Source organism: Mus musculus, chromosome 17 (assembly GCF_000001635.26).
Source record: "Mus musculus strain C57BL/6J chromosome 17, GRCm38.p6 C57BL/6J".
NCBI lineage: Eukaryota > Metazoa > Chordata > Mammalia > Rodentia > Muridae > Mus > Mus musculus.
In genome coordinates this window covers 8149782-8174866 of record NC_000083.6, presented here as the reverse complement: position 1 = coordinate 8174866, position 25085 = coordinate 8149782, and the positions used below count along the sequence as shown (strand labels likewise).

Here is a 25085-nt window from a genome sequence, read left to right as displayed (position 1 = left end):
AGAGGGTGGCACCCCTCTCCAAGAGACACACAGGCCTGCATACTAGCCTAGGAGAAAGATGCTCTTCTGTAAGAACTTACAGCAACATTTCCTAAAACACTCCATATCATAACTAACTCTTAGATATTAAAAAATATACAGAGAATAAAACATGTAATAACATTTTTTTTCTTGAAGATATACTTTACATGGGATTGTCAGTTACCCTTATAAAAAAAAATTTACTAAAAAGTGGATTTCCAAGCAGGTCATTACTTCAAGCATTGACACTCAGCATTTAAAGGATTTTTGTAAAATTTACTCATGACCTAGTCTGTCAATCAGGGTTACAGCTTTCCATAATTATCAAAAGAGAAATGTCTTGAAATAATCCTTACCTGAAAAGGCCTGGACATCTCAAAGGCCACACAACAGAATAACCCTGCTGGCTACAAATATGGTATTTTTTTGGCTTTCAAAGCTTAAAGAGGGAACCAATTGTCAAGGAAGAAGCCATAAGTACGCCCAGTGTGCTGCCCAAGGCACTCAGCAATGAAGTACTTGGCAGTATACACACAAGCTCCGAAGGCCACCTGATTTAAGACACCAGTTCTATCTATACAATCCTGTCCACCCTGAACCCACATGAAGCCTTGTGCTGGGATGGACTGCACACCATCTTTCTATTCTGATGGGAAAGTCACAGAGCTCAATGCTGAATGAACTGCAATGGGCTGCGCAGCTATGCCTACCCACCCTCCTAAAAACCCTGATAATGCTGCACTCCCAATCCCTACAGTAAGAGAGTATTAAGCAGGGCCTTTGGGGAATGATTAATCAAGAGTGTGGAGTACTTGTGCATGGATTAAAGATTTCATTGAGCTCTCCTTCCCTCCATAAGGATATATAGAAGGAACTGGTACTACATCAGGCATCAAATCTGCCAGTGCCTCAATCTGTGAGAAATCAATGTCTGCTGTTCATAAGTGATGCACTCTCTGCCACGTATAACAGCAGCCTGAGTGGACTAAGATATGACCCAAACCCATTATTTCACAGGACCAACTAGAACCAGTCAGGATGTATTCTATCAGCCTTGGGAGACCATCACTTAAAATGCTCTATTATTAAATACATCTTTGAGCTGGAAAGATAGCTCAGCGGTTAAGAGCACTGACTGCTCTTCCAGAGGTCCTGAGTTCAATTCCTAGCAACCACATGGTGGCTCACAACCATCTGTAATATGATCTGATGCCCTCTTCTGGTGTGTCTGAAGACAGCTACAGTATATTTACATACATAAAATAAAATAAATAGTTCTTAAAATTAAAAAAAAAAGCTTAAAAACAAAAAAACACAACCTTGATCTTAAATTCCAGTGTTCAAAATTTTTTTCTCTTTCATCTAGTATTCTTGAAATCAGGTTTTATTAACAGCGAGCACGCACACGCACGTGCGCACACACACACACACCAACCATAGTATACTTTCCTCTAAGTCTCAAATATAGTTCATAAATATTTAAATACTACCATGATTCCAAATCTGGTCGTCCATCTAAAAAGTCTACAAAACTCAACTACAACATTTTATATTCTGGAACTTCACGGTCACCAGCTAGGAGTTTATGCAAAGCTTCTTACTAGTGCAATACAAAAATATTTCCAAGTTTCAGTGTTTTCTGAGATACAAAATTCAAATATTAAATATAAAAGAAGCAACTTTTAAAAAACGTATGTAATCAAAAAGAGGAAAGTACCTTGGAGACACTTTAAGAAGACTTGTTACAAAGGGAGTTTACAGGCAACAGGTCGGAAGAGGGAGCAGGGCACCTGGGTGTCTGCCCAGTGCCCACATCTCTGTCCAGCCATGCACTCACCTTACTTGGGGTGGAGTTTGCACTTGATTTTCCTTCAGGTGACTTTGATGGAGGATGTCCATCGGATAGATCCAGTGCACCCTAAGAAAAATCAAAATTTGAACTGAAACACACTGAAACTAAAACATGACTATGTCAACAATACTTCAATAGAAATTTAGCATTTAGGAACATCATACTGACATTTCTTCATAAATCCCTTTTCTAGATTTTCCTCTAATTTGAATACACACACTTAACTGTCAGATTTGAATTCCCTGCAAAGTGTTTCCCTTAGCCACCCTGGAGTGGGCACCCGATCTACACTGTGGGGGCCCAGTCCACCTTTCCATCATAGCTTCCTGGATTTGCTTGGATGCCAAGGTTTATGGAAACATCACAAATTACAAAAGCTCAAAATTTCAAACTGCTTCTGCTCCTAAAATTCCAGAAGCAGGGTCTGAGCTGCACACAATCTACACTTTCCATCCCATGCTGGAGTCGCTCTAGTTTTAAATAGACAATGAATGTAGAGCAGAATCTTAAACCATTCAGCATGAGTGAAGAGACTGAAGAGAAGCCACTGGCAGGAATGGATGCTTCTAGAAGAGATGAAGATATAATTGTCAAAGATGCCAGGAAGGAGGGAACCCAATCACTGGGAAACTCAGCAAACATTCAGTGTCTTTAATCATCCACAGCTGGGACTAGAGCCAGCAACCCCATTCTTCAGTTAGCTTTTAAATGCAGTTGCAGGGGCTGTCTAGATGGCCCAGTGGGTAAAGGCACTTCCTGTCAAGCCTGACAACTTGCTTCTGGGAACCCATATGGTGGAAGGAGAGAACCAACTTCCACAAGTTGTCTCCTGAACACATACAGATACTAATAATTAAAATACAAACTCTGAAAAGCAGTTTTGGTGAAAGGCAACAAAACTGAGTCTGATGTGTTGATCTTCATAGAGCAGGCTTTCCTACCCACAACCTAAGTTTAGTATCATCATATAGCAAGCTTTCTTATCCATAATTTAAGTTTAGGATCAAAAAAAACCTACCAGTTTTTTATTCGTTATGACAGGTTTCCTTTCAAAGTAACAAAGTAAAATAGCAGTGAATTATGGAAATGAAAACAAGTAAGACACTAGACCCTGCTGAGCGCCTCGATTGTGTTGTCTGTACAAATGCCCCCTAGTAACTCCCACCCAAAACCCACTAATGAATTCTACAAAGACAAAAAAAACTAACAAAAAGAGATAATCCCCCAATTTCATAGTGCTGCAATTTGGAGAACAAAGCATTTCCTTTTGAAGATACAAATATCTGTCTGGTCCGCTGGAAGAATTTTAGTTTATAATGACATGGTGAACTGAGTTCAACATTAAACAGTTGCTTCACACCTTTCTCTATAACCTTAGGTGATCATTTAAACATTAAACTCTTTATACAAGTCTATCTTCTTGATTAGATGAGCTCTTTCAAGACGCAGGACTTTCTTAAATCCTACTCTTTTATTACCCAGAGAATCTATTTACTATGTCTTAAATGAAACTGGTATTCAGACAAGCTTTTGTGATTTTCAGGTTCTGACTGGTCTCTAAATAGAATCCACAAGTAGTTTACGACCCTCCTGCCTCTCAGCTAAATGTTTCTGACTGAAAGCACATCCAGACAGACAGTGGAGCAGCCTCTAAGGAGCTGACTATGCAAACAGTGTATGTAGGTAAAGCTAACGTGTGGGGCAGGAAGTGAGATCATCAATCTTATGAGCAAGACTCCGTAAAAGACAGATGACAGGCAAGAGAAGTCACTGCTAACGAGAAAGCATACATCTGTGCAAGGCTAGTTTAATAGCACACACTTGTCATCTGAACACTAAGAAGGCACAAGAAGATCATGAGTTCAAGGCCTACTTAGACTACATAGCAAAACTATATAGAAGAAAATCTAACAAAAGAAAAAAAAAGTTGGAGTTTAAAAACATTTTAAAAATAAGTAATGTCAACAGCTCAGTGTTTAAAAAAAATCCATTAGATGGGCTAGAGAAATGGCTTAGTGATTAAGAGTACTGGCTGTTTTTGCAGAAACCTGGGTTCAAATCCCAGCACCTACATGGCTGTTTACAACTGTAACAACAGGTTCCAGGAGACCTGATACTCTCTTTCGGTCTCTGTGGCCACTGTCCACAATGGTACATATACACATGCAGGCAAAACACTCATACATATGACAAAAAGTTTTTAAAAAATCTTTATGTCTAAAACTTATGTGTAATGCAGCCTTTCACGCTGAACTAGTAACAAGACTATCTATCCATCAGTGACGCTCTCTATGCTGAGGGCTGGTCCGACTCTCATTGTCATTTTATAACGGAGGTGATGGAGGTAAAGTGGACATGGTCAGAGCAGCAGCTGGTCCCTGAGGAGTTTACGAGTTACTCTAGCCTGGTTCCTGAACTCTGAGGACCAACAGCCAAAGCAGGTACACGAGCCCAGCCACAGGCTTTCACTTTCACTAAACTATTTATAGACCATCACAGTCTACTTCCTTTTGTTTTAAGGGGCAGCGTCTAGTGTTGGGTGATGATGGCATACACCTTTAGTCCCACCACTTGGGAGACTTAGGCAGGCAGATCTCTGAGTTCGAGACCAGCCTAGGCTACAGAGCAAGTTCCAGGACAGCCAAGGCTACACAGAGAAACCCTGTCCTGAACAACAATAACAAAAACAAAAGAAAACAGAAAAGAGTGGACTGAACAAAACACCACCACCACCACCACGAGCGGCTCTTTTCATGCAAGCCTCAAGTCATTAGGCACGTACTCATCTCCATGACTTAAGTAGACAATTACCAAAACAGAATCTAGAAGACAGTAGCGCAGGATACTTACTTCCACACTGGCCGGTCCTTTTTCTTTCTGTTGACAGCGTCTAATCACTTCTAATAATAAGGGTCCACCCACAGTACCTTCTGCTTCAATGATGCCTAAATCCTGGGCCAAGTTCTCTCGACCTTCAAGACCTTGAATCTAGAAAAGAAGTAAGATTTAGGTGCAGAAAATATAGCAAGAACAGCCAGGTACCAAAGGGAGTATTTTGGACATGTAAAGACATCTTTAAATTTAAAGAGTCTGTTTGAAGTGAATGAACTTTGCAAGGTTTGTATAGAACAGCCATGTTTTAGGATCTCTACTATGACAGTTGCAATATATAGAGTCTAACATCTTAGTAGGATCAACTCTACAGTAACATGCATTTCTCAGCAGCTTCATGTGACATGAAGCAGCTCAGATGGCTTTTTAGAAAGACAATCTAGCAAACACAAAAAAATAACCTAATGTGATCAACTTCATTTTCACTTAGTATTCACTCTGTAGAGAAGTCACAGGTTAAGTGTGAAATCCTGTGTTTTCCTTACTGTGCTAGTTTCAGGATGGAAAACAGCCAAGGTGAAGTCAAGATTAAAAAACTGAAGAAATTCTGCGACGAGACTAGCCACTAAACGACCTGTAAAAACCAAGGGGAAAAAAAGACATGGTGATCAGAGCTCAAAGAATTCTCAATAGTCCTTGTGAACTGAAGCATTCTATGGGGAAAATGAGGTCTCTAAGTTTTTTAAATCACATATTTCCTCTGTGACTAATTCATTTAAGCATAAAAATCCCCATGTTTCTATTTTTCCATAAGGATCATCAACCTGCAACTTCAAGACCATGTAGTGTTTGAAAAACGGATTTTAGTAAGTTTCCCTTTCTATACTAAGTCTGCTTTAGCCAACAACTTCCCACTATCCAAAATGCTTACTATGGCATGGTGGCGTGCTCCTGGGTAAAGTATGCATCAGGCAGGAAGACCCCTGAGGACTAGAGTCCGGCCAGCATGAGTCAGAGTGAGACGACCCTCCCCACAACTATGTAAGATCAAATAAACACAAGAACATCTTACCATCTTTTGTGTTTAAAAACTTTTTCAAGTTCTCATTGACCAATGGAGTTTTGTTCTGTTAAAAATAAAAGAAATACTTTAAGTGCTATATGTTTACCCTAAAATAACTAAAAAGTGCACGTTAAAGTTCTCTGTTTTCCCATAGCCCAAGTTTATGGTCGGTAGGTGAGAAAACAAACATCCTCCAGAGCAGAGTGTCAACAATCACGTTTATGTTGGCAAAGATATAAAGAACACATACACCGCTATTCATGAAATCGTGGTTTCTCCATCCATCTCACAGCTATTTACTTGGCATAGGACTTACTTTTAAAGCACCTTTCACACTGCTGGGGACGACTCAAGGCCTCACACATGACAGGCAGGTCCCCTACACTTGTCTATCCCACAAGCCCTCCAACATGTTATAATTGCACTGCTTTTTACAAACATGTGTGGCACTAAATTTACTTTAACTTTCTATTTCAAGTACATACAATTTGAAATTTATCATCTTAGCTAGCTACCATCTGCAATTCCAAATTAATCAGTGGTTTATGAGATGACTCTTTGTGGCCATAGCTCAACTTATTCTTTTGGCTTACAGTCTGAACAGACGTAGTAAAATATACTTCTTGCAAACCAAACCTGTGGTAACAGTTGACAGGATATGTAGGTAACAACAGCCTTAATCAGCCTCACATTTTGTGGATGGAAATACAAAATGCACGGGTACTGTGGAAACAGTTGGAAGGTTTGTTTGTTTTTAGGTTTTAGGTTAATATTATCTCCAGCAGGTGAGCTAGTCATTCCACCCTCAAATATTTTCTAAAGATAAATCCCAGATCCCAGCAAAGATCTGGACATGACCATTCACAGCAGCATTATCCACAAGTGAAAAACAGGGACAACCCAAATGTGGTATCAAAGCGTAAGTGGCTAAGCAAATAAAACTATCCACTCAGTGACTAATGCAACAATCTACCATTCCTGAAAACAGGACTAAGTGGAATAATAAGATACACTACAGCATTATGATGATTATCAGACATAAGTGAATTTTACACATTCCCATTTGCATGGCTTTGAAACTAACTGAGATGCTGGGGAAGGTTGGGGAAGGCAAACTCAAAGGGTTGTGCCTAGATTTTCTTTCTTGGTTGTGTTCCTCACATTCCATAAATAGTAAAGTTTATCAAATCTGACATTTTAAGGTATGCATTTACAGAAACAACTATACCTTAAGTTAAAGAGGGAGAAAAATCACAGAAGTACATGGTATAGAGACTCTAGGACGCTGAGTTAACCGAACTGGTCTCTCAAGGAGACCAGAAGGACAGATTCAGGCATGTGCTACAAATGGCCAACCCAGGACAGCTGAAGACCTGAGACATAGGATGAGGGCACCCATGACAGATGGGGAGTAGCAAGTGTCACTCTGGAAAAGCTGTAACTAAGCCAAGAAGGGCAGGCAGACACTGCCAGGAGATGACAGAGCAAGGGCAGAGCAGGCCTGGAAAACTCATGGACATCAGTCTGTTACACGGCCTAACCTAACACGCAGGTCTGAAGCTCGGAACGGGAGCTGTGCACCAGACACGTGACAAAGTTACCAGTGGTGTTAAGGTTGCCTTGGGGAAGCTGCAGACTAAGCACTGGGGCAGGACACCGACAACTGAAGTATGGTACGCAGGGAGGAGATCTTAAAAGAAACCAAGGACTAGGCAAAAGGAAAACACTTAGAAAAAGGTTCCCAAGGTCAAAACATTTCCAAAAATGAAAGAGGGGTCACTGTTAGATGGTGCAACAGCCAGGCGAGCTGGGTGACAGCTGAAGCATACTCAAGTGGAGGAACCTTCTAGAATGTAGCAAGAGACGTTTCGGGTATAGCAGTACTGTGTTTAAATGTTTAATGGAGCAAGGGATACCTCGTAATAAAAAACATCATGAGATGTACAGTTCAAACTTTGCCTGTTAAAGCAGGAGAAAATCAAGAATAAAACGATTTTAAGAGCAATTAAACATTTTTGTGCTCAAAAGAGCCAGCAGAAAAGAAATCAAAGACACAGTATTTAACTAAGGAGATGAGAATACATAGCAGACAAAACCAAACAAATTATATTGGCAAGACCGAGCCTCTTCTCTGAAAGTAGGAGTACAGCTAGACGGATACAGGTAACCTTCCTGAACTGACAGACTGGGATAGCAGCAACAGGGCACAAGTTAGGACCCAGGAGCTTCTCTTGTTCCTGTGAGTGAAGGATCAGGTAAGAAAGCTAAAGGGGACCAGACGGGAGAACCCCAGACCCTGCTCAGTTACAACCCACCACTACGGAACTCACACAGTCACCTGGCTAAGTGACTTTTCTTTGGCAATGCTTATGCAGAAACAGGTTAAGAAAATAATTCACTGGATCAAATGATAATTACTGTTTAACTAGAAAGCAAAGAAACATGAGACTCCCAAGGGTGGACAATGGGACCCAGCCTGGCCAAGAACCAACCAGTAAGGATGAAGAGGAGAAAGTTAAGAGCAGGTAGGTTAAACAGGGCCACAGCCGTGGAAGGATGGAGGCAGATCTGTCACACAGTAAGACTTTGATTCTCCTGTGATTCTTACTGACAAGGAGTTACAGGACATTTACTCAGGATGGTTGCTGGGGCCTGGGGTAGGCAGAAAAGCCAAGTTATTAAACATTCAGGTCTCACTAGATTTCTTTTTTGGGGGGTGGGGGGATAAGATCAGAGATGTTTTTAAAGTAATGGTCAGATTTTTAACCAACCAATCAGAATTTGGGAAAAGGTTCCAGTGTGCATTCCTTACTGCCAAGACATTTGAAGTGTACTAGCTTATAAAAATTTCAAAGTAATACTTCCGGTAACTCAACGAACCGCTTTCACGTGACTCCTGCACCTGAGCCTTAGCTACTACTGTCTCCCGAAATTCCTGTGCTACTTTAAGGCCACTCTAAACGTGCAAAATGATTTAGAAAATGAGTATTGGTAAAAGCCCAATCCTTAGCCGTTCAGAAGCATCCCCGGTTAGTTACTGAACTATTTCAGGACGGCTTTTCATTTATTAGAAACCGGGCATTAAGAGGTACGGCATGAACAAGGTCTGGGGATCTCTTACCTCTACTTTTTCTTGTTCTTCTAGTGCTAAAAACACAGCCGCTCTGAGTTCAGCCTTCAAAAAAAAAAAAAAACCACAAGATTATAAGTCAGTTTCGCAACCTGAAAGAACGGGGGCAGACACGAGGGTGCCGGCCGCGCGGGCAGCGAGCGATGGAAGGCGACGGGCCTGTGCGCTCCACACCCGGCCCACGAACTCGGGCCAAGGCCCCACGGCCGCGTGGCCGCCTCGTGCCGGCGTCCCGCGCAGCCCCGAGCCCCGGCGGCCGCCCCGCCGCACCTTGATGCGGTTCAGCACGCCGCTGTTCTCCAGCGTCTGCACCAGCAGGTCGCGCAGCTCCGTGTCTTCCTCGGCCACCACCGCGGCGGTAGTCGCCGCCATCTTGCTTCTCCAAGACAACCACCCAAGCCGCGCTAACGGCCAACGGCCGCCGCGGAAGCCACCCGGCCCGCGAGCGCGCAGTCGCAGCCCCGCCCCTCACGCGGGGAAGAAGACCTACGGGGTGGGGCCTTCAGGCCGGTGTTTGGGTTTCATGACGCGAGGGGCGAGGTCTCAGCGTGTCGTTTATGGGCGGAGCCATGGACACGGGGCGGGGTCAGGCTCTGGTGACCGGGTCAGGCTCTGGTGACGCGCTCTGTGGCATATTAACAGAATTATATTAGAAATTTCACTAAATTGCACTTAATTTCCCCATTCCTGTGCGAGAGAAGAGTCCACTTTGGCTGAACTTACTGGCTCGACCCGCTTAGATGGCGGTGTCGGGGGGAGAGGCTCTGGGAGGGAGGGACAAGAGGAACTGCGGAGCGGAGACTCCAAGTGGGCGGAGTAAACTGCGGGGCGGGGCCTTCCAAGGGGTTGTTTCTAAGCGTGAGCAGCAAGTAGGCATTCTATTCTCGCCTCTGTGCGTGTATACTCGCTCAGCTTAAGCCGGTTTTGCTCGGCGGCGGGGTCTGCTGTCTCTGGAACCTTGCTCTTATTCTTTTGAAAGAGCAATCGGCCAGGAGAGGAAATTCCAGGCTGCCTCATACATGGGAAGCTTCAAACGTGTTGGCTTGGAACTTCACAAAGTTTCCCCATACCGGTCTGTAAAAGGGTTGTGGACTCATTTCCAACCACGCAAGTGGCCTGTGCAGTATGAATGCATATTCACGTAGGAATAAAGTTAAACGCTTTCTGTGCTGCTTTTTATGAGAGAAACTAGAAGAGTGGTTTTTTTGTTTGTTTTCCTACATCTTCCAAGAAAGGAACCATTGAGAGGTTAATTTTTAAGCCTGGCCTTAAGGAGAACAGTTAGGGGGTTAGAAGGGTCACACCGAACACTGAGGACATTGGTTAAGAGGGAGCAAAGAGTACTTCCCATGCTGGCAGTCTAATTACAATCGGGGCACAGGAAAGGAAATGGGTTTAATAGATCAGGAAAAACTAAGAGGAGTCCTTGTAGTGTGCAAACTTCAAGCTAGGGCCAGATGAAGGGGAGAGTGCTCCAGTAAAGGAAGAAACTCGTCTGTGTGCAGTGAAAGCAGCACTGGTGTAGTTGGCAGAAGGAACCAGGAATGGGGGTTGGGAGGCTGGTCCAATGCAGATGACACACTACTGTGGAGAATGACGGGCTTGAGGCATTAGCTGATCTGTAGATCGGATACTCAGAAAGGTCTGAAATGCATCTAATCAATACTTTCAAATTGAGTGGCTATCCTGTTCTAGACCCTTGAAGATTGAGAGGCTTGAAGATGTTGAAAACTATCTCCCACAGCCAGGCAGCCATCAGTCTGAAGCCTTGGAGTGAGCCCTTGAGTGAGGACGGGGAAACTGCAGCTGGAGGGCCTGGAGGGAGACTAGGGATACTGAAGACCGAGACTGTAACTTCGCTGTGATTGCAGTGAAGATGAGACCTCCACAGACTAGTAAGGGCTGGGTGAGGTCATAATCGGTGGGCCAGTGTCCCAAACCCTCCCAACACAAAAAGGGTCTCTTATCAGGAACTGAAGACACAGACCATCTTGAACTTCCTCCAGAGACTAAGTTGGGTTTCTGTTGAAGACACCTGGTCTGGGGTATTTTGTATGGCAGCCTGAGCTGCCAAAGCCAGATGGCTTCCCCAAGAGATGGTACTCAACGGCTGTTGTGTTGGGAGGTTTGCTGGCGAGGAAGAGAGGGCACTCCAGACAGAGGAACTGGACGGACTGCAGTCAGGACCCAAAGGAAAATTACTGTGTCTATGGAAGTAGCAAGATGCCCATGAACATATAAATACACACATACCTACACATAGTAGTTTGATTTTAATCTGTCCACAGTGACATGGAGACTGACAAGGGCTTGGGTCTGCAGGGTGACTTGGAAGCTGGAGACCGGGGAAATCTGTTCCTGAGCTAGCCTGCTCAGTGCCCAGGGAAACTGAAGCTGACCCTGGAGTATGTTCCTCTTCCCACCCCCAGTGTAAAGGCCAGAAGCAAAACACACTCTCTTATTGAAGAGACTAAGTCCTTTAAAAAAAAAATTCGAGACTGGAGAGATGGTTCAGCAGTTAGCACATACTGCTCCTGCAGAGGACCCAAGCTTGGCTCCCAGCACCCACACTGGGCAGCTTACAAATGCCCGGAACTCCGGCTTCAGAGGACCTGACACCTCTGACCTACTTGGGCACCTGTACTCATACGCTCATACCCACTGACCCCCTCCCCAAACCAAAAATCTTTTAAAAAAATAAAATAAGGATCGGAAAAAGGCTTGGTGTTAAGAGTGCTAGCTGCTTTTTTTAGAGGATCTGTGCTCGATTCCCAGAACTTCCATGGCAACCAACTACTGCCTATAACTCCAGCCCAAGAGAACATTGCCCTCCTCTGGCCTCTGCAAGCATGTGGTGCAAATACATAAGTGTAGGCAAAATGCCCACACAAATAAAAAACAAAATTTGTAGTATTAATATTTTTAGTAAATCCTGGCACGGGGTCACTAGCTGCCTCGGTTTATGCTCCCGAATGAAAGACACATGTACAGCCTTTATATTTTAATATGCCTTAAACAGCACAATAGCTGGGCAACTGCCTAATCTCCATGCTGTTACAATCTACCTCCCAGCAATAACTCTGACTTACTACTTACTATGTTCCATCTTGACTGCTCTTCAGTCTAATTAGCCCTCTGAGAGACCTTCTCTTGGCTCAGAGCCCAAGGTGCTCTCCTTTCTTTTCTGCCTCATGATGGGTCTTGTCTCTGTCTGGCACACTCCTAAGGCATCAAGGCTCCCCTACCTCTTCCTTGCCTTCCCAAGCCAGCCCCGCCCCCCTTTCTTCTCCCCAGCCGTTGGCTTCTGGCATCTTTATTTACTGATCAGAATGGACTGTGGGCGATTCCCAGAAGCCACGTGCAGACACTCGTTTGCAAACAACTTTGGGGGGCTCAAATTAACATTAGAATACAAAATTTCCCGCAAATGTAAGAAAACACAATTTTAAAGTGAGCATGTCCCATTCCATCTAGTTAGGTTACCAAAATTTAAACTGTCTCATAGACTGGGTGCCCATGTCCCGTCAAGTTAACACATAAAACCAGCCAATGTAAGGCTGGGCTTCGTGGTGCTTGCCTGTAGTCTGGTGGTGGTTAGGAGAACCAGGAGTCCAAGCTTTCATACAGATCTGGTTACATACAGATCTGAGGCCAATCTGGGATATATGAGACTTGTCTCAAAAAAAAAAAAAAAAAAAAAAAACCAATTCAACATATTGTAACCAGGTTCCTATAAGACCAGACAGGATCTAGCAAGGAAATGCTTTCCCAGCTCCATTTGAATTCTCTTGGACTGGAATATGTCATTTCTTTACTATTAAAAATGTGTCTGAAATCATGGGGATGTTAGTCTGGCTACTGGAGCACTAGCACCTTCTCAGTAGACGGGGAGCATCAGGCAGGTAGAGAACGGACGGGATGTTGTGGGTGGCCAGCCTGTGAGGCTCCTTAGATGCTTTCAGACTGTGCGTGTGATGTGGCTGCCGGGGAAGGGGTACATCACTCTTCCCCTGCTAGGACACTCGGCAGAGTGCACTGAAAGTGCTGAGTTCATTATTTCCATGAAGAGTCTCGCACTAGGTTGTGGATGGTGGTTAAAGTTCTACATGGGCTCTAGGGTTGTGTTGCGTGGGTTTCAATGCACTGTTAGGTTGTTGACTATAGCTTGTCACTTAGCCTCTCTGTGCCTCACTTTCTCAACTGCCAACGGAACAACGTGCAAATTGCTCTTGTTTTCATACTTGCTTCGTGCCCCCAGAGAAGTCCTAAAACCTAGAAAAGGTAAGTGGTTTGCCCAATGTGTGCAGCCGAGATTAACCACAAGCCTGTCTGGGTCCCTGCTCTTGCCACGGTATCTTACTTTCTTCCAGAGTTATATGCTGTAGCTATCAGAGCTTGTCTTCTGTGGCTGTACTGACTAATTTATGAAGGACAGGGTTTATTTAGCTCGTGTTTCTGGAGATTGGAGAGAGCAGCGTCAAGGTGTGGCTCCTGGTGAAGCACTGAGAGCGTGCGCTGCTGGCTCAGTCCCTTTTCCCCATAAAGCCATGAATGCCAGCACAGGGTCCCACCCCTCTGCCTCTCAGCTTGTCCTAGCCTCCTCCTGGAGGAGCTTGGGGGTTTAGTTGTTCACACATGAACTTTTAAGACACAGCAGTAATTTGATTAAGCAAAACAAAATTAAATACTAGTAAAGCAGAGAAAATAAAAGCAGAATAAAGGAACTGTAGAAGGGGAGGCAAGTTCATCCTTTACCGCCAGGGAGCAGTGTGCAGCAGAACCAGACCAGAGAGAGCTTTCCATTGTTTTGTCTTACCTGCCCAAAGATGTGAAGACTGTAGTATGCCACACAGGCTCCCCCTTGGCACCCCTCTCTCACTTTGGCATAAGGACTATTTTGAGCTGAAGGCAGTTTGGAAGAAGCCGGTCTATAAAAACACGCTCTGCCTTCTGCCTGTTTGCCCAGCAGCAGCATGTGCATTTACAAAGGTGTCTACTTCTCTCTACCAGGCAACAGGAAAGCCAGTAACCAACAGACAGACCCTCTGCAGCCTGGGAACTGGGTACTGAGGAAGCAAACTGTACTGGCCATTACATCTCATGTGTGCTTCTGCCCTTGTTTTCAGCCCTGGAAGCCAGGACTTTGTCAAATGTCACATGGCTTTTCTAGGATGTATGAACACCACAGGGCACATGGTGATACAAGCTTCTGTCTTGCTTTTCTCTTAACCTCTTTTACCAGATCCCCACCAGACACTGAAATGGGTGGATGGAAACCTCTCTCCTGCAATGCAGAGAAGTGCAGCCAATGGTACCAGCTAATTGGCCAACGTTAAGTTCACCCTTTAAGAGTGTTTTTTTTTTTCCCTTGTTGTGCTGTGCATAGAACCCAGGACCTCCCGCCAAGCTATATCTCCAGCCTCTACATGCTTTTAAATATGAACAACAAGAGAAGAGAAGAGTTTTGAGTGTTTTTTATTTATTTCTGCATTTTACTCCACACTACCTAGGTTTTTTTTTTTTTTTTTTTGTATTTAATGATCTTGTTGCTAAGTGCATGTCTATGTTAAATTGATTGGTTCAAAAGTTGTCACCATGGTAACAGCAATACCTGGCACTTTCGAGCCTGGGAAGGAATGTTCTTAGTGCTGCAATGGCTGTGGCTGAAGAGTCACAATTTTAAAAACAACTCTGACTGTTGCTAACCCACCTTTTAAATTGATTCTTATGTGTATTCCACACCTAGAATCTGGCCAGATTCTAAGTTATGGTGCTAAGATAAATTTAATTAAATAGGTGATGATATTATTTATCTTTAAAGATCTTTTTTTCTCACAGTGGGGCTAGAACTAAGACTTTGAAGTCTGCATGCTAAGCATACTCTGTAAATCTGATGGACTTCCAGTCACTTGCCAGTAATATTTTAATTAAAAAAAATCTATGCAAATTCATTTTTAAAGATTGTGTGCATTTGTCAGGGAGGGTTTGGGGGCAGGTAGATGGTCCCTGTCAATGGTATCTGCCTTAAAAACATGAGAACCTCACTGTGGAGTCCACAGTTAAGAGTGGTATGTGTCAGTAATCCCAGCACTGAGGAAGTGAGGTCTAAGACAAGAAGTTGGTCAGCCAGCCTCGGCAACTGGTTAACTCCAGATTCAGTAACAAGCTCTGCCTTAGAAGGTGGGGGCTGAAGACTTGGATCAGCAGTTAAGAGAGCTCTGATTACAGATTCAGTTCTCAGCAGTGACATGCAGTTCAGAAGCACCTGTAACTTCAGTCCCAAGGGGTCTGATACCCTCTTCCAACCTTTGAGGGCACAGATGGTGCACAGATACACGTGCAGGCTAGACACATAAAATGATAAAATAAACAAATCTTAAAAACAGTAAGGTAGAGGAAAGCACCCAACACTGACCTCTGGCCTCCAAAGTCCCACCCTGTAATCTGGACTCGTATATGTTACACACAAATATGCAAACACCTAGATACCTTCAAAAATGTTAGAAATTTGAAAAAGTATAAAGAATGCTATGAATTCACTCTCTATTTTAAAAATGAGAATAAAGAGAACTGATTTTGGATCCAGAGGCACAGGTCTGAGATCTAGCACCACCCTGACAAGTTTCTCTCTGTCTGGCTATAAATGTGTACAAAATGCAAAAGAGTAACATTCGGATCTTCTCCATCTTCTCTGGGAATGCAAGGAAGGAAGCCTTAACTGTAGAAACCTCTGTAGGAAGTCTCAGGCGAGGAGAAGTATAGGAAGCTACAATTTAAAACAGACTTAAAAGACATCTTTAAAACGTGAAATTATTGTGCTTGAAGATGCCAACTTGGATAATAAAATTATAAAAAATTAAAAGACCGCCACAGAAGCCAGGATAGTTTCTTACAGGTAATAGCTGTAGAGGGCTGGGAGGCTTGCACAGGGAGCCTATCTATAAAGGCTGTCTGGGGGAGCTGGCAAGAGTCTAGTTCCTCACATTAAAGGTGAGGACAGAAAGAATCACAACAAAACAGCCCAAAGCACAGAAAGCTTTCACCACACTGTGGTAACCTAGAGAGAATGACATTTTTTAAACAGAGCTACAGGGAAGTGTAACCAAAAACCAGGAAGTGCTCCCACAGTGGAGGAAATAAACTTGGGCTGCTAAGGTCACAGGACAGGGCTTGAGAGAGGACCACAGCTGTGTTTGTCTGCTTGGTGACACCTCTGCAGTTAGTCTCTGGGATAGGTTGGGGCTAGGAGACTGGCCTTCAGTACTTTTTTTTTTTTTTTTTTTTTTTTTTTTTTTTTTTGGTTTTTCGAGACAGGGTTTCTTTGTGTAGCCCTGGCTGTCCTGGAACTCACTTTGTAGACCAGGCTGGCCTTGAACTCAGAAATCCACTTGCCTCTGCCTCCCAAGTGCTGGGATTAAAAGTGTGCACCACCACTGCCCAGCCCTTCAGTACCCTTAAAGTTAACCAATTCTCTCAACAATGTGCCATTAACTGAAAAGATAGTTAAGAATAAACAAGGTAGAAGAATGGGGCTGGAGATGGCTGCCTGGTTAAAAGTACATACTGCTCTCTGGAGCCAACACTCCCCCTTCTGTGGAGGCCTGACTCTTACTGTTCACAGGTCCATATACACTAGGTGCTTAAAAACTATCCACTTTCTTCTTGTTTATATCATAAGTACATCTAAGGAAATATCTTTCAGGCACATGTAGAAACAGAGAGGCGATGGAGTCTAAGCCTATCCATACAACCAATCCCCACAGGTACACAGGATCCCTGGACCCTGCACTGCAGGTTCAGCCACACTGTGACAATCCCACTGGGCGACTCTTTTCCTGTGTCCTTATCAAGGGACACATACAAATGTTTTTACAGCTCAGCAATTCTGCTCCTGAATATTTACTGGAAGGAAACAGAAACCTGAAAAGAATTCTGCATGGATGTGCACAGTGACTTTATTTATTATAGCCAATCCTGGAAACTATCCAAATGCCACCAGCAGAGAACAAAACCATTGGGATATTTTACAATGGGATACTAATCATAGATAAAAAGGAAGGAGTAACAGACAGGTAAGACAGGGTGGATTTCACAAACACAACACTGAGCAAAAGATGGCAGACCTTCAACATACAAGGCTGAGCTCAATCCACTTGCTGGAAGTCAGAGCACGGGTGCTCTGTGAGAGAGAAGGGCAGTACCTGAGAAGGGGCACGGGGCGCTCTCGGGAATGGGAGGGAAGGCTCTGTATCTTGAGAGGTGTAGGACATTTGGATGGAACTATTTGGCAAATGTTAAAAGTAGGGGCTGGTGAGATGGCAAGTTGGGGCTGCTAGGCAAGTTTAGTGACCTGCATAAAGGTGCAAGAAGAGAGCTGTGCACTAAACTGTCCTCTGACCTCCACTTGCAGTCAAAACACTCATACACATGAAATGATAAAATGAATCTAGAAAAATGTACACAATGTATACAACCACTCCTAAAACTTTTATGTATTTGTGCATAAGGTATCAGTTTCAAGAATAAAAGAAAAACTGCCTATGTGTTGAAGATTCTGGGGTAAGGTCAGCTAGGGGGTAACTGAGAAGGGACAGGGGCATTTTGGGGGGAATTCTACAAGGTTGACAGACTGGAACTTCTGTGGTTGTGGAGAATTGGAAGGTTTGCTGGTCCAGGTCCAAATGATCTTGGGCTGCCTTTAGCTTACTAATAGCCAGTCAAACTGCCCACCTCCATCCTTGTGACTAGTAGGCAAATCCCAAAGGCTTAGAATATCCTCAGATAACATCTGAGACTTATAACAGACAGTTTTCTGTTTTGCTGTGACCCACCTGCCTAGTGTTCCTATCAATGGATCTGAAAAATACTTTGACTTATGATTTTTGTTGTTGTTCTGTTACTGAAAAAAGTTAAAAAAAAAAAACCCTATTACTGTGTAAGAATGTGGTGCTGAGGTAATCTTTGTCCCAGCTGTATATATCTGCTTCCAGAATGAACTGTCTTTTATATCCTTTGAGGTAATATCTGTGTTTTTCCAACAACACCATAATTTAGATCTGAAATGCTCCTCCTCAGGCTAGTTTCCAGCTAGCAGTGCTTTCATAGGAATGCGGAGGGACCTGGTTGGCTGAGGCAGGTCACTAATGCAGGGACCAGGAAGGTCACCATAGCTGCTACTTCCTACTTTGTTTCCTGCTCTGCCATGGTGTGGACAGCGTCCCCTACACTACACTGCTGCCCATATGGACTGAGATGCTCCAAGTCTCCCCCACTACAACAGGCTTAGCACTCTAGAATTGTGAGACCAAACAAATATCGCCTTTCCTTAAATTCTGTCAGGTTTAGAGCTATATCACTGCAAAATAACCAACACACTGTCGGTAAAGGTGCCAGAGGGCGGGTGAGATAGCTCAGCAGGTAAAGGCACTTGCCACTACAGCAGGCAGCCTGAGTTTGATTTCCAGAACCTACATAGTGGACAGGGTAAACTAACTCCCTCAAGTAATCTAACAGGAGTATTGCGGCTATTTTAATTAAGTATTGTTAAATGTTCTCAGTTTTAATTTACAGTAATGTAGATGTGGACAAATAAGGAATAGCTTAGCAATCTGGGACTCCTACTGGCCTGGGCTATGCGCATGCCCTTTTCCTAATAACACACTAGCAACCTATTAGCAACCCAGGCTCCCCACCTGCAAGTTTCTCCTCCTCTTAGTGCCCACCATTCTCCAGTTATGTTGGGTACAAGGGTAGGTAGGGTTGGGAGCTGATCTAGTTTGTACTGGTTTATACTGGTTTGCAGGGGGTTGAAGAGACCTAGCTTAGAGAGTGGAACGGCACCCGGTGTGTGGAAAGCAGAGCGAGGAAGCAAGTGGGGTGACGGACGGTGTTGCCAGCAGAGGCTTCATTCAGTACAGGTTGCTGTTACAGGAGAGACAACCAGTGATCCCCAGGAAGGCAGATTTCCAGAGCTTACGCGCTTGGCTGCCTGCATCCTGGTGAGTTTTCAGACCGTATTTTGTGGCTGGTAAGGTGGTGTAGCCTTCTTTCTCTTCCCCAGAAACCACTTTCACACACACTCTCTCTACCCCCCTACACATCTTTTTGAAGTCTACCTTGACATATAAGGAGGTTAATATTAACAATGTACCAAGTGGCCTCCGCCTCCGCCAGGCTTCTGAAGTGCTGATAAAAGCAACTTATGATGGGATCACGGTGGCTTTAAATTAGCAGAGACTAGCTGTGTGTCGCCACCTCAATTTGGTCCAGGGAGACTTTTCTGTGGTTTAACCAGCTTTCTAAAACAGAGTATGCCCCAGGGACCAGCGAAAATTACTTTAATGACTAGTTACATTTTGAAGATGGAGCAGGGTGCCATTTAGACAAAACAGAATTCCCTTGTTAATCTGTGGCCAAATGCTTGTAAGACATTAAAGGGATGTGGGAAAGCCCATAAAAGCAAAGAACCAAAACGAGAGAGTCTCTCATCCTTGGTCTGACTTGCAAATATCACTATGAACTCATGGTAGGTGTCCTTTAAAACAGAAACCAACAGGGCCAACTCCTAGCTTTGTCTCCTACTCAGGGTTAGAATGGAGTAGCCTAGTGGCAACACATCCTTGAACCTGGCTGTGCTCTCTACACACCAAATTCCAAAGCACCAGCGTGCCTCGTGCCTTGACAGAATGAGCTTGGAGCCACAATGTGTGTAGCCACGGCTGGAGAGCAGGAGGCTCAAGGTGCATGTGGCAAATGACCAAAAAGTAAGCGTCCCAATGCCTGGAACTACAGCCCTGAGCAAAAGCCAGAAACGGCAGAGCAGTGCCGGGCTTCAAGGCTGCATGAAGGTGTGCTATGTGTCCTGCTGTATCCGGCTGCCAGCCTACTGTCTGGTTACTTCTTTCAGTGGAGCCTGATGGGACTTCAGGTTACTTGGCTAACCTGAGGTCCAGTTGACACAGAGCAGGGGATACAGTGAAGACCTTCGTCAGCACACACTTTTAGAATTCAGAACTACTCCCATGTGTGCCCCAAAGTGACCAATGAGGACTTTCTTTTCTGTTCTATTATTTACCATCATCACCATCATTGTTGTGTGTTCATATACTATAACACATATGGAACTTTCTATATATCACACTTTTTGTCCCTATAGGTGCCATCTGAAATTAGCTTCCAGGATCTGCCTTGGCCCAAGGTGTTTTGGGCCTCCCAGCTCTCAGGTGACAGCCTGTCTCACTAAGAGGTCCTGTGCTATTTCTCTAAGAGGTCCTGGTTCCTCTTAATGAAGATGTATACTCAGGTGCTCCTGTCCTAAGGGTGCTTATGGCCCCGAGTTGCCCATTATCACTGGGTTTTTAAAATTAATTTTAAAATCCTTTATTAGTTTACTTTATTTTAATAAATTTTTTACATTTATTCATTTTATGTATATGTGTGTGTAGTGAGAATTCTGAAATTTTGGTTTCTTTAAAAACACAGAGGTATGATAAGAATGTGTTTTTGTTTTAATTCCAGGTGTAGGGATGTAGGGTTGTTTTGAAATGTCTGCAGCAGCTGACTATGAGTTGCCCCGTGCTCTAGCAGAGGCATGGTTTTGCCAGCTGCAGATAGTTTCTGCGATTGTGTGACATTTGGAATGCTGGGGACTTTTCAGAGGGTGTATATGCTAGAGACCTAATAGGCAGGGTAGGTAATTGTTGGTCTTTCAGATGGGTTGGTTTCGGTTTGTTAGTAGTCCTTTCTTCACAGAAGAAACAAAAGGAAAGAAATTAGACTCAAGGATCTCTCCTCCCTCTCTCCTCCCTATCCCTCTGTCTCTCCTATCTAGGATTAGGAGGTAAAGGTGGGGGTGGGGGAGATAAAGGCTGGGAAAAAAGAACCCACAAAGGACCGACTACATGAGTGTACGTATATGCATGGATGCACGTGAGCCATAGCCTGCATGTGAAGGTCAGAGGACAGCTTCAGGGAGTCAGTTCTCTCCATCCACCATGGGGGTTCCAAAGTTTAGACACAGGTTTGTCAGGCTTGGCACAGGTGCCTTTCCAGCTGAGCCATCGATCATACCAGTCCAATTTTCATTCTTTTATACACCAGACATCCCTACCATTGCTACCAGGACTCTGTTCTGTGTGTTTGGATTCACGATCACAATGCTATGCAATCATTAACAGAATGGAAACTGGAAACAACTTACAGTTTCTTGTATGTTACATTTGGTTTGGGTTTTGAATTTCCTTATGAAATGTCCTAGTAGGAAACTTGGCCACCCACTCACATCCTAATTCCACATACCTATCGCCATTTTAAGAGTCAGGTTTTTTTTTTTTCATAATTATAAAGAATGCACACACTGTGCCAAGACAAATCAAACTCAAAGAAGTCTGTCTTGATCCCTTTGCATTAGTCTGTTCCTCCATTAACAAGCTTCTCTTCCAGTTGCCATGGCGATGTAACAAGTTACCCCCAAAGCTTAGTGGCATGCACAAGCACTGTGTAGCTTCACACGTTTAGACAGGGCTTTGAGGCAGGTAAGATCAGTGGGCAGCTTGGCTATGCAGCCTGCAATCCTGACCAGCACTTGATACACACACCCCTCTCTGAACAAAGCATCTAGCAGCCTGTTAACAGACCTAGCTCCACTAACCTGCACCAAGCTTCAAGCCTATCCCCCTCGAACAGTAGATATCACAAACAAAAGAAACAATGGATTCTCCTCTTAGCAACCATCAAACTTAGATTCTATCCCATCAGATTGCATTTATGCCCAGGTTTGGAGAGTAGGAAGCTGATCTGACCTATACTAGTTTTGGCATATTGTGTCTTCAAAGTGAACTTGTAGGAAGAATCCCCTATTTACTGCCTTATGCCTGTGCATAACTGGATACACATATGATTAAAGTCAAATACATCATAGGAAGGGATATCTGTGGTACAGAAAAGGCCGTATAACTTAAAAGACCCTCAATCAGAGCCAGGCATGGTGGTGCATGCCTGTAATCCCAGCACTCGAGAGGCAGAGGAGGTGGATTTCTGAGTTCGAGGCCAGCCTGGTCTACAGAGTGAGTTCTAGGACAGCCAAGGCTACACAGAGAAACCCTGTCTCGAAAAACAAAAACAAAAACAAACAAAAAAAGACCCTCAATAAAACCAGACAACCTACCCTTTACTATGCCCCTTGACAGTCAAACTCTTCCCTCTCCTGAACCCAGGAAGTTGAAGCCCCAACAATTGGGGCCCTTGAGGACCTTCATTCGTGTGGCATACTGTCAATCTTGATAGTGTATTTCTTCTCCCCTGGACTATCGCATTGCTTGGACTAAGGTCTCCTTGCTACTTTGCAATCTGTGCAAGCTTTCAATTCCTTGAAGAAGATCTAGAGAGCCTGGAGACAGCCGATCCAGACGCTGATCGTCAGGAACACTGTGACGGGGACGATAGCATCTGTACTTAAAATGCTCTCCAAAGATCTTGGTTGCCAGCCAGTGGGGTTTCTGACTGGGTCCTGAGGGTCACCAATGGCTTATGCATGGAGGGCTTTCTAATTGAATGGAAGGTGATGGCAACTAGATTTGATGAAGCCTACTTGAGGAAGCCGGGGTGTGCTCTTGGGACTAGATTTTAAGTCCCTCAACCCTGTTTCTATCAGCATGCTCTTCCACCATGATGGGCTGCCTTAACATAGGCCTAGCAATAGCAGAGCCAAGTGGCCTTGGCCTGATAATCTCTTAAACCTTGAGCTAAAATAAACATTTCACCTTTTACCTTTTCCTTTCAGGTATTTTATCACAGTGACAGAAAGGTAGCAGTGACTTAACTCCTCCCTGATGTCTGAGTCTCAGCTTATCCTAGTCTCTTTCCTGTTGATAATAAAAATACTACAGACTAACAAGAGTCAAGAAGGGAGAGTTATATAGCTTACTTGAGGCTGAAAGTCCACACAGTGTTGTTGGCTCTGGTGACTGACAGCTTTCTTGTTGACAACATCCCAAAGTGGTACAGGTAGCTCTACATAGAGATAGAAACGATCTTGTATATTGTGTATGTGTCCTCTAATCTCTCTCTCTCTCTTTCCAAAGAGAGACACAATTGGGAGGGCCCTGCCTGTGACCTTATTCAATAGTAATTAACCCCCATAAACCCACCCTATATAATCCACATTGGATTCGATCTCTAGCCTTTGAATACCTCACAGTGGAGGTCAAATTTCAACAAGCGTCAGAGGGGTAAACATTCAAACTAGAGCCTAAACTGTCAGAGGCTAGAACTGAGGGAGTTTCTTTGGGTCTTGATAAAGGCCATTGGCACATGTCCAGTTTTGTTCTTCAGCGAGGCTCCCAAGACAGAGGACACTGAGTAGAGGCTGCAGTCCTGGAGATGCAGGGCATTGCTCACTCTGTGATGCTCCTGCTCCTCTGCCTACATCCATGCTGAGTCTACTATGGCTGGCTTGCTTCCCTCAAGATGATGGTTTAAAAAGCTCAAGTAAACAGCCTTTCATAATACCCATGTAGGAGTGTTTATAGGTGCATGTGGGTGTCTGTACATGTGACTGTGTCTGAGTAAGCTCATTTTTTTTCACTTTCAGAGTAAATATCCTTTGTGAAATGAGTCAGAAGTATACAGATAATAAACTTTTAGAACGAAATTTTGTAGATGACATTTTGGTTCAAAGTACAAAAGTTGGCATTAAAGGATAAAGATAACACACTTCACATGACAGAGCATCGGGCTGTTTGGTCTCTTCTGCTTCTCTCTCGTGGCTCTAGTTTTCTCTGTGACATCAACAGGGAAAGATGACATTTCAAGAAACACCTGACAAGGCTCTTCCATTTCTCTCCTGTCCCTGTTTTGTCATAGCCATAGCTCAAAAACAATTCTATAAAATGTCCCACGACAGCCAGCCTGACATGGCAAGGCTAGAAATCTGGGTACTGCAAGAAGAGAAAATGCCGAACAAACCAGAGCTGTCCCTTTCCAAGACAGACTGCAAAGGAGTGTTAAAGTAAGACTCACCATAGTATGATAAAGCTCTTCAGAATTTGAGAATTCATAGCTGGTGGGATAAAGAAGGAACCATACACGTGTATGCAATCAAACCAAGGTAGTTTCCACCAGGAAGCCTCAACTCTATTGTCCCAACTACAAGGTCCCCAGCCTCTGTCCTAGGAGAGTGAAGCAACATGGGCTCTTCCTGGGGCCTGGGCATAATGGCTCCTGACACCATTACTGACCCTTTCTCTGTGAACTACATGGCAGGCTACCAAGATGGCTGCTCTCCTGATTGCAGAGGTGGAAAGCTGGCTGGGAAGAAGCCAGTTAGCTAGCTTGCTTTGTTCACAGTGTTCACTGCTGGGAAACCGTGAGCTGAAGCCCAGGTTCTTCCTCTTAGCTGGGATGCACCCTCAGCTTTAAAGCCTCATGCAGTCCTGGTGCCAAATCTTGCTCATCTTGACCCTTTCATCCAGCAGTGTGCACTTTGAACCCAGCTGGGATGCTCCCGCCTTGCTCTGGCTGGCCACCGCCTCCATATTCCCAGGGCCTGTTTTCCTGAGAACCCCCCAAGTATCGGGGTATGTGAGGGTATACAGGGTATGTGAGGTATGTGCTCAGCTTGTTGTTGACAACTGACACATTTGTGCTCACAGACGCTGTGCACTACTGCCACTCACAAGGCAGATCCTGGCCCAAAGGATTCCACTGGATGATGAAGCATCAGAGCTAATGTGTTTGGGGCCATCAAAAATGTCACTCTGCCTTTTGAAGGAGCTTTTTATCTTCCACCCTGGGTCTAGGGCAAAAAACCCCATAGGCCTTATTTGCATCTAGAAAGAAAACTATGTTGCAACAAGCCGACAAAATTGGGGCAGTTGGTTGCTTCAACATAATCTCTTGAAAACTGCCTTGGGAAGTCTCCGTTAAAACTCAGAGGTCACCAAAAGGCTATGCCATCTTGGCCTCTGAGGTCTAAACAGATTTAAGGACCTCAGCTTATGGACAGGAGCATCCCTGCCTATACCCAGCCCTGCCAAGGTCCCACAGATACACATGCAAATTCCATCCCTCAAACCTCCCCATCTGTCCCTTCACACTATGTTATGAGAGGGAATAAAATCCCTTCAATGCTTCACCTCCCTGCTGCCTGGCTTCCTCGAAAGCTAGAGCACCTCTTTCCCTTTCTCTTC

General features: G+C 44.2%; 1 protein-coding gene across 7 annotated transcripts in view; it reads right to left on the bottom strand.

The window, feature by feature from the left end:
* The window catches only part of Cep43 (centrosomal protein 43), a 31335-nt gene extending 21611 nt beyond the window's left edge, over window positions 1-9724 (bottom strand). For 4 of the 7 annotated variants that reach the window (XM_006523357.3, XM_006523355.3, XM_030250125.1 and 1 more), the window contains exons 1-6: window positions 9169-9396; window positions 8890-8943; window positions 5778-5832; window positions 5251-5339; window positions 4724-4861; window positions 1859-1939 (exon numbers count right to left, since the gene is read on the bottom strand). In XM_006523357.3, coding sequence (XP_006523420.1) covers window positions 1859-1939; window positions 4724-4861; window positions 5251-5339; window positions 5778-5832; window positions 8890-8943; window positions 9169-9270 — 519 coding nt within the window. In that variant the 5' untranslated portion in view covers window positions 9271-9396. Of the gene's footprint in view, window positions 1-1858; window positions 1940-4723; window positions 4862-5250; window positions 5340-5777; window positions 5833-8889; window positions 8944-9168; window positions 9524-9621 lie in introns of those variants that run through there. The other 3 variants (NM_001197046.1, NM_201230.5, XM_030250124.1) reach the window with 2 other exon arrangements.
* Between the last annotated feature and the right edge of the window lie 15361 nt (window positions 9725-25085).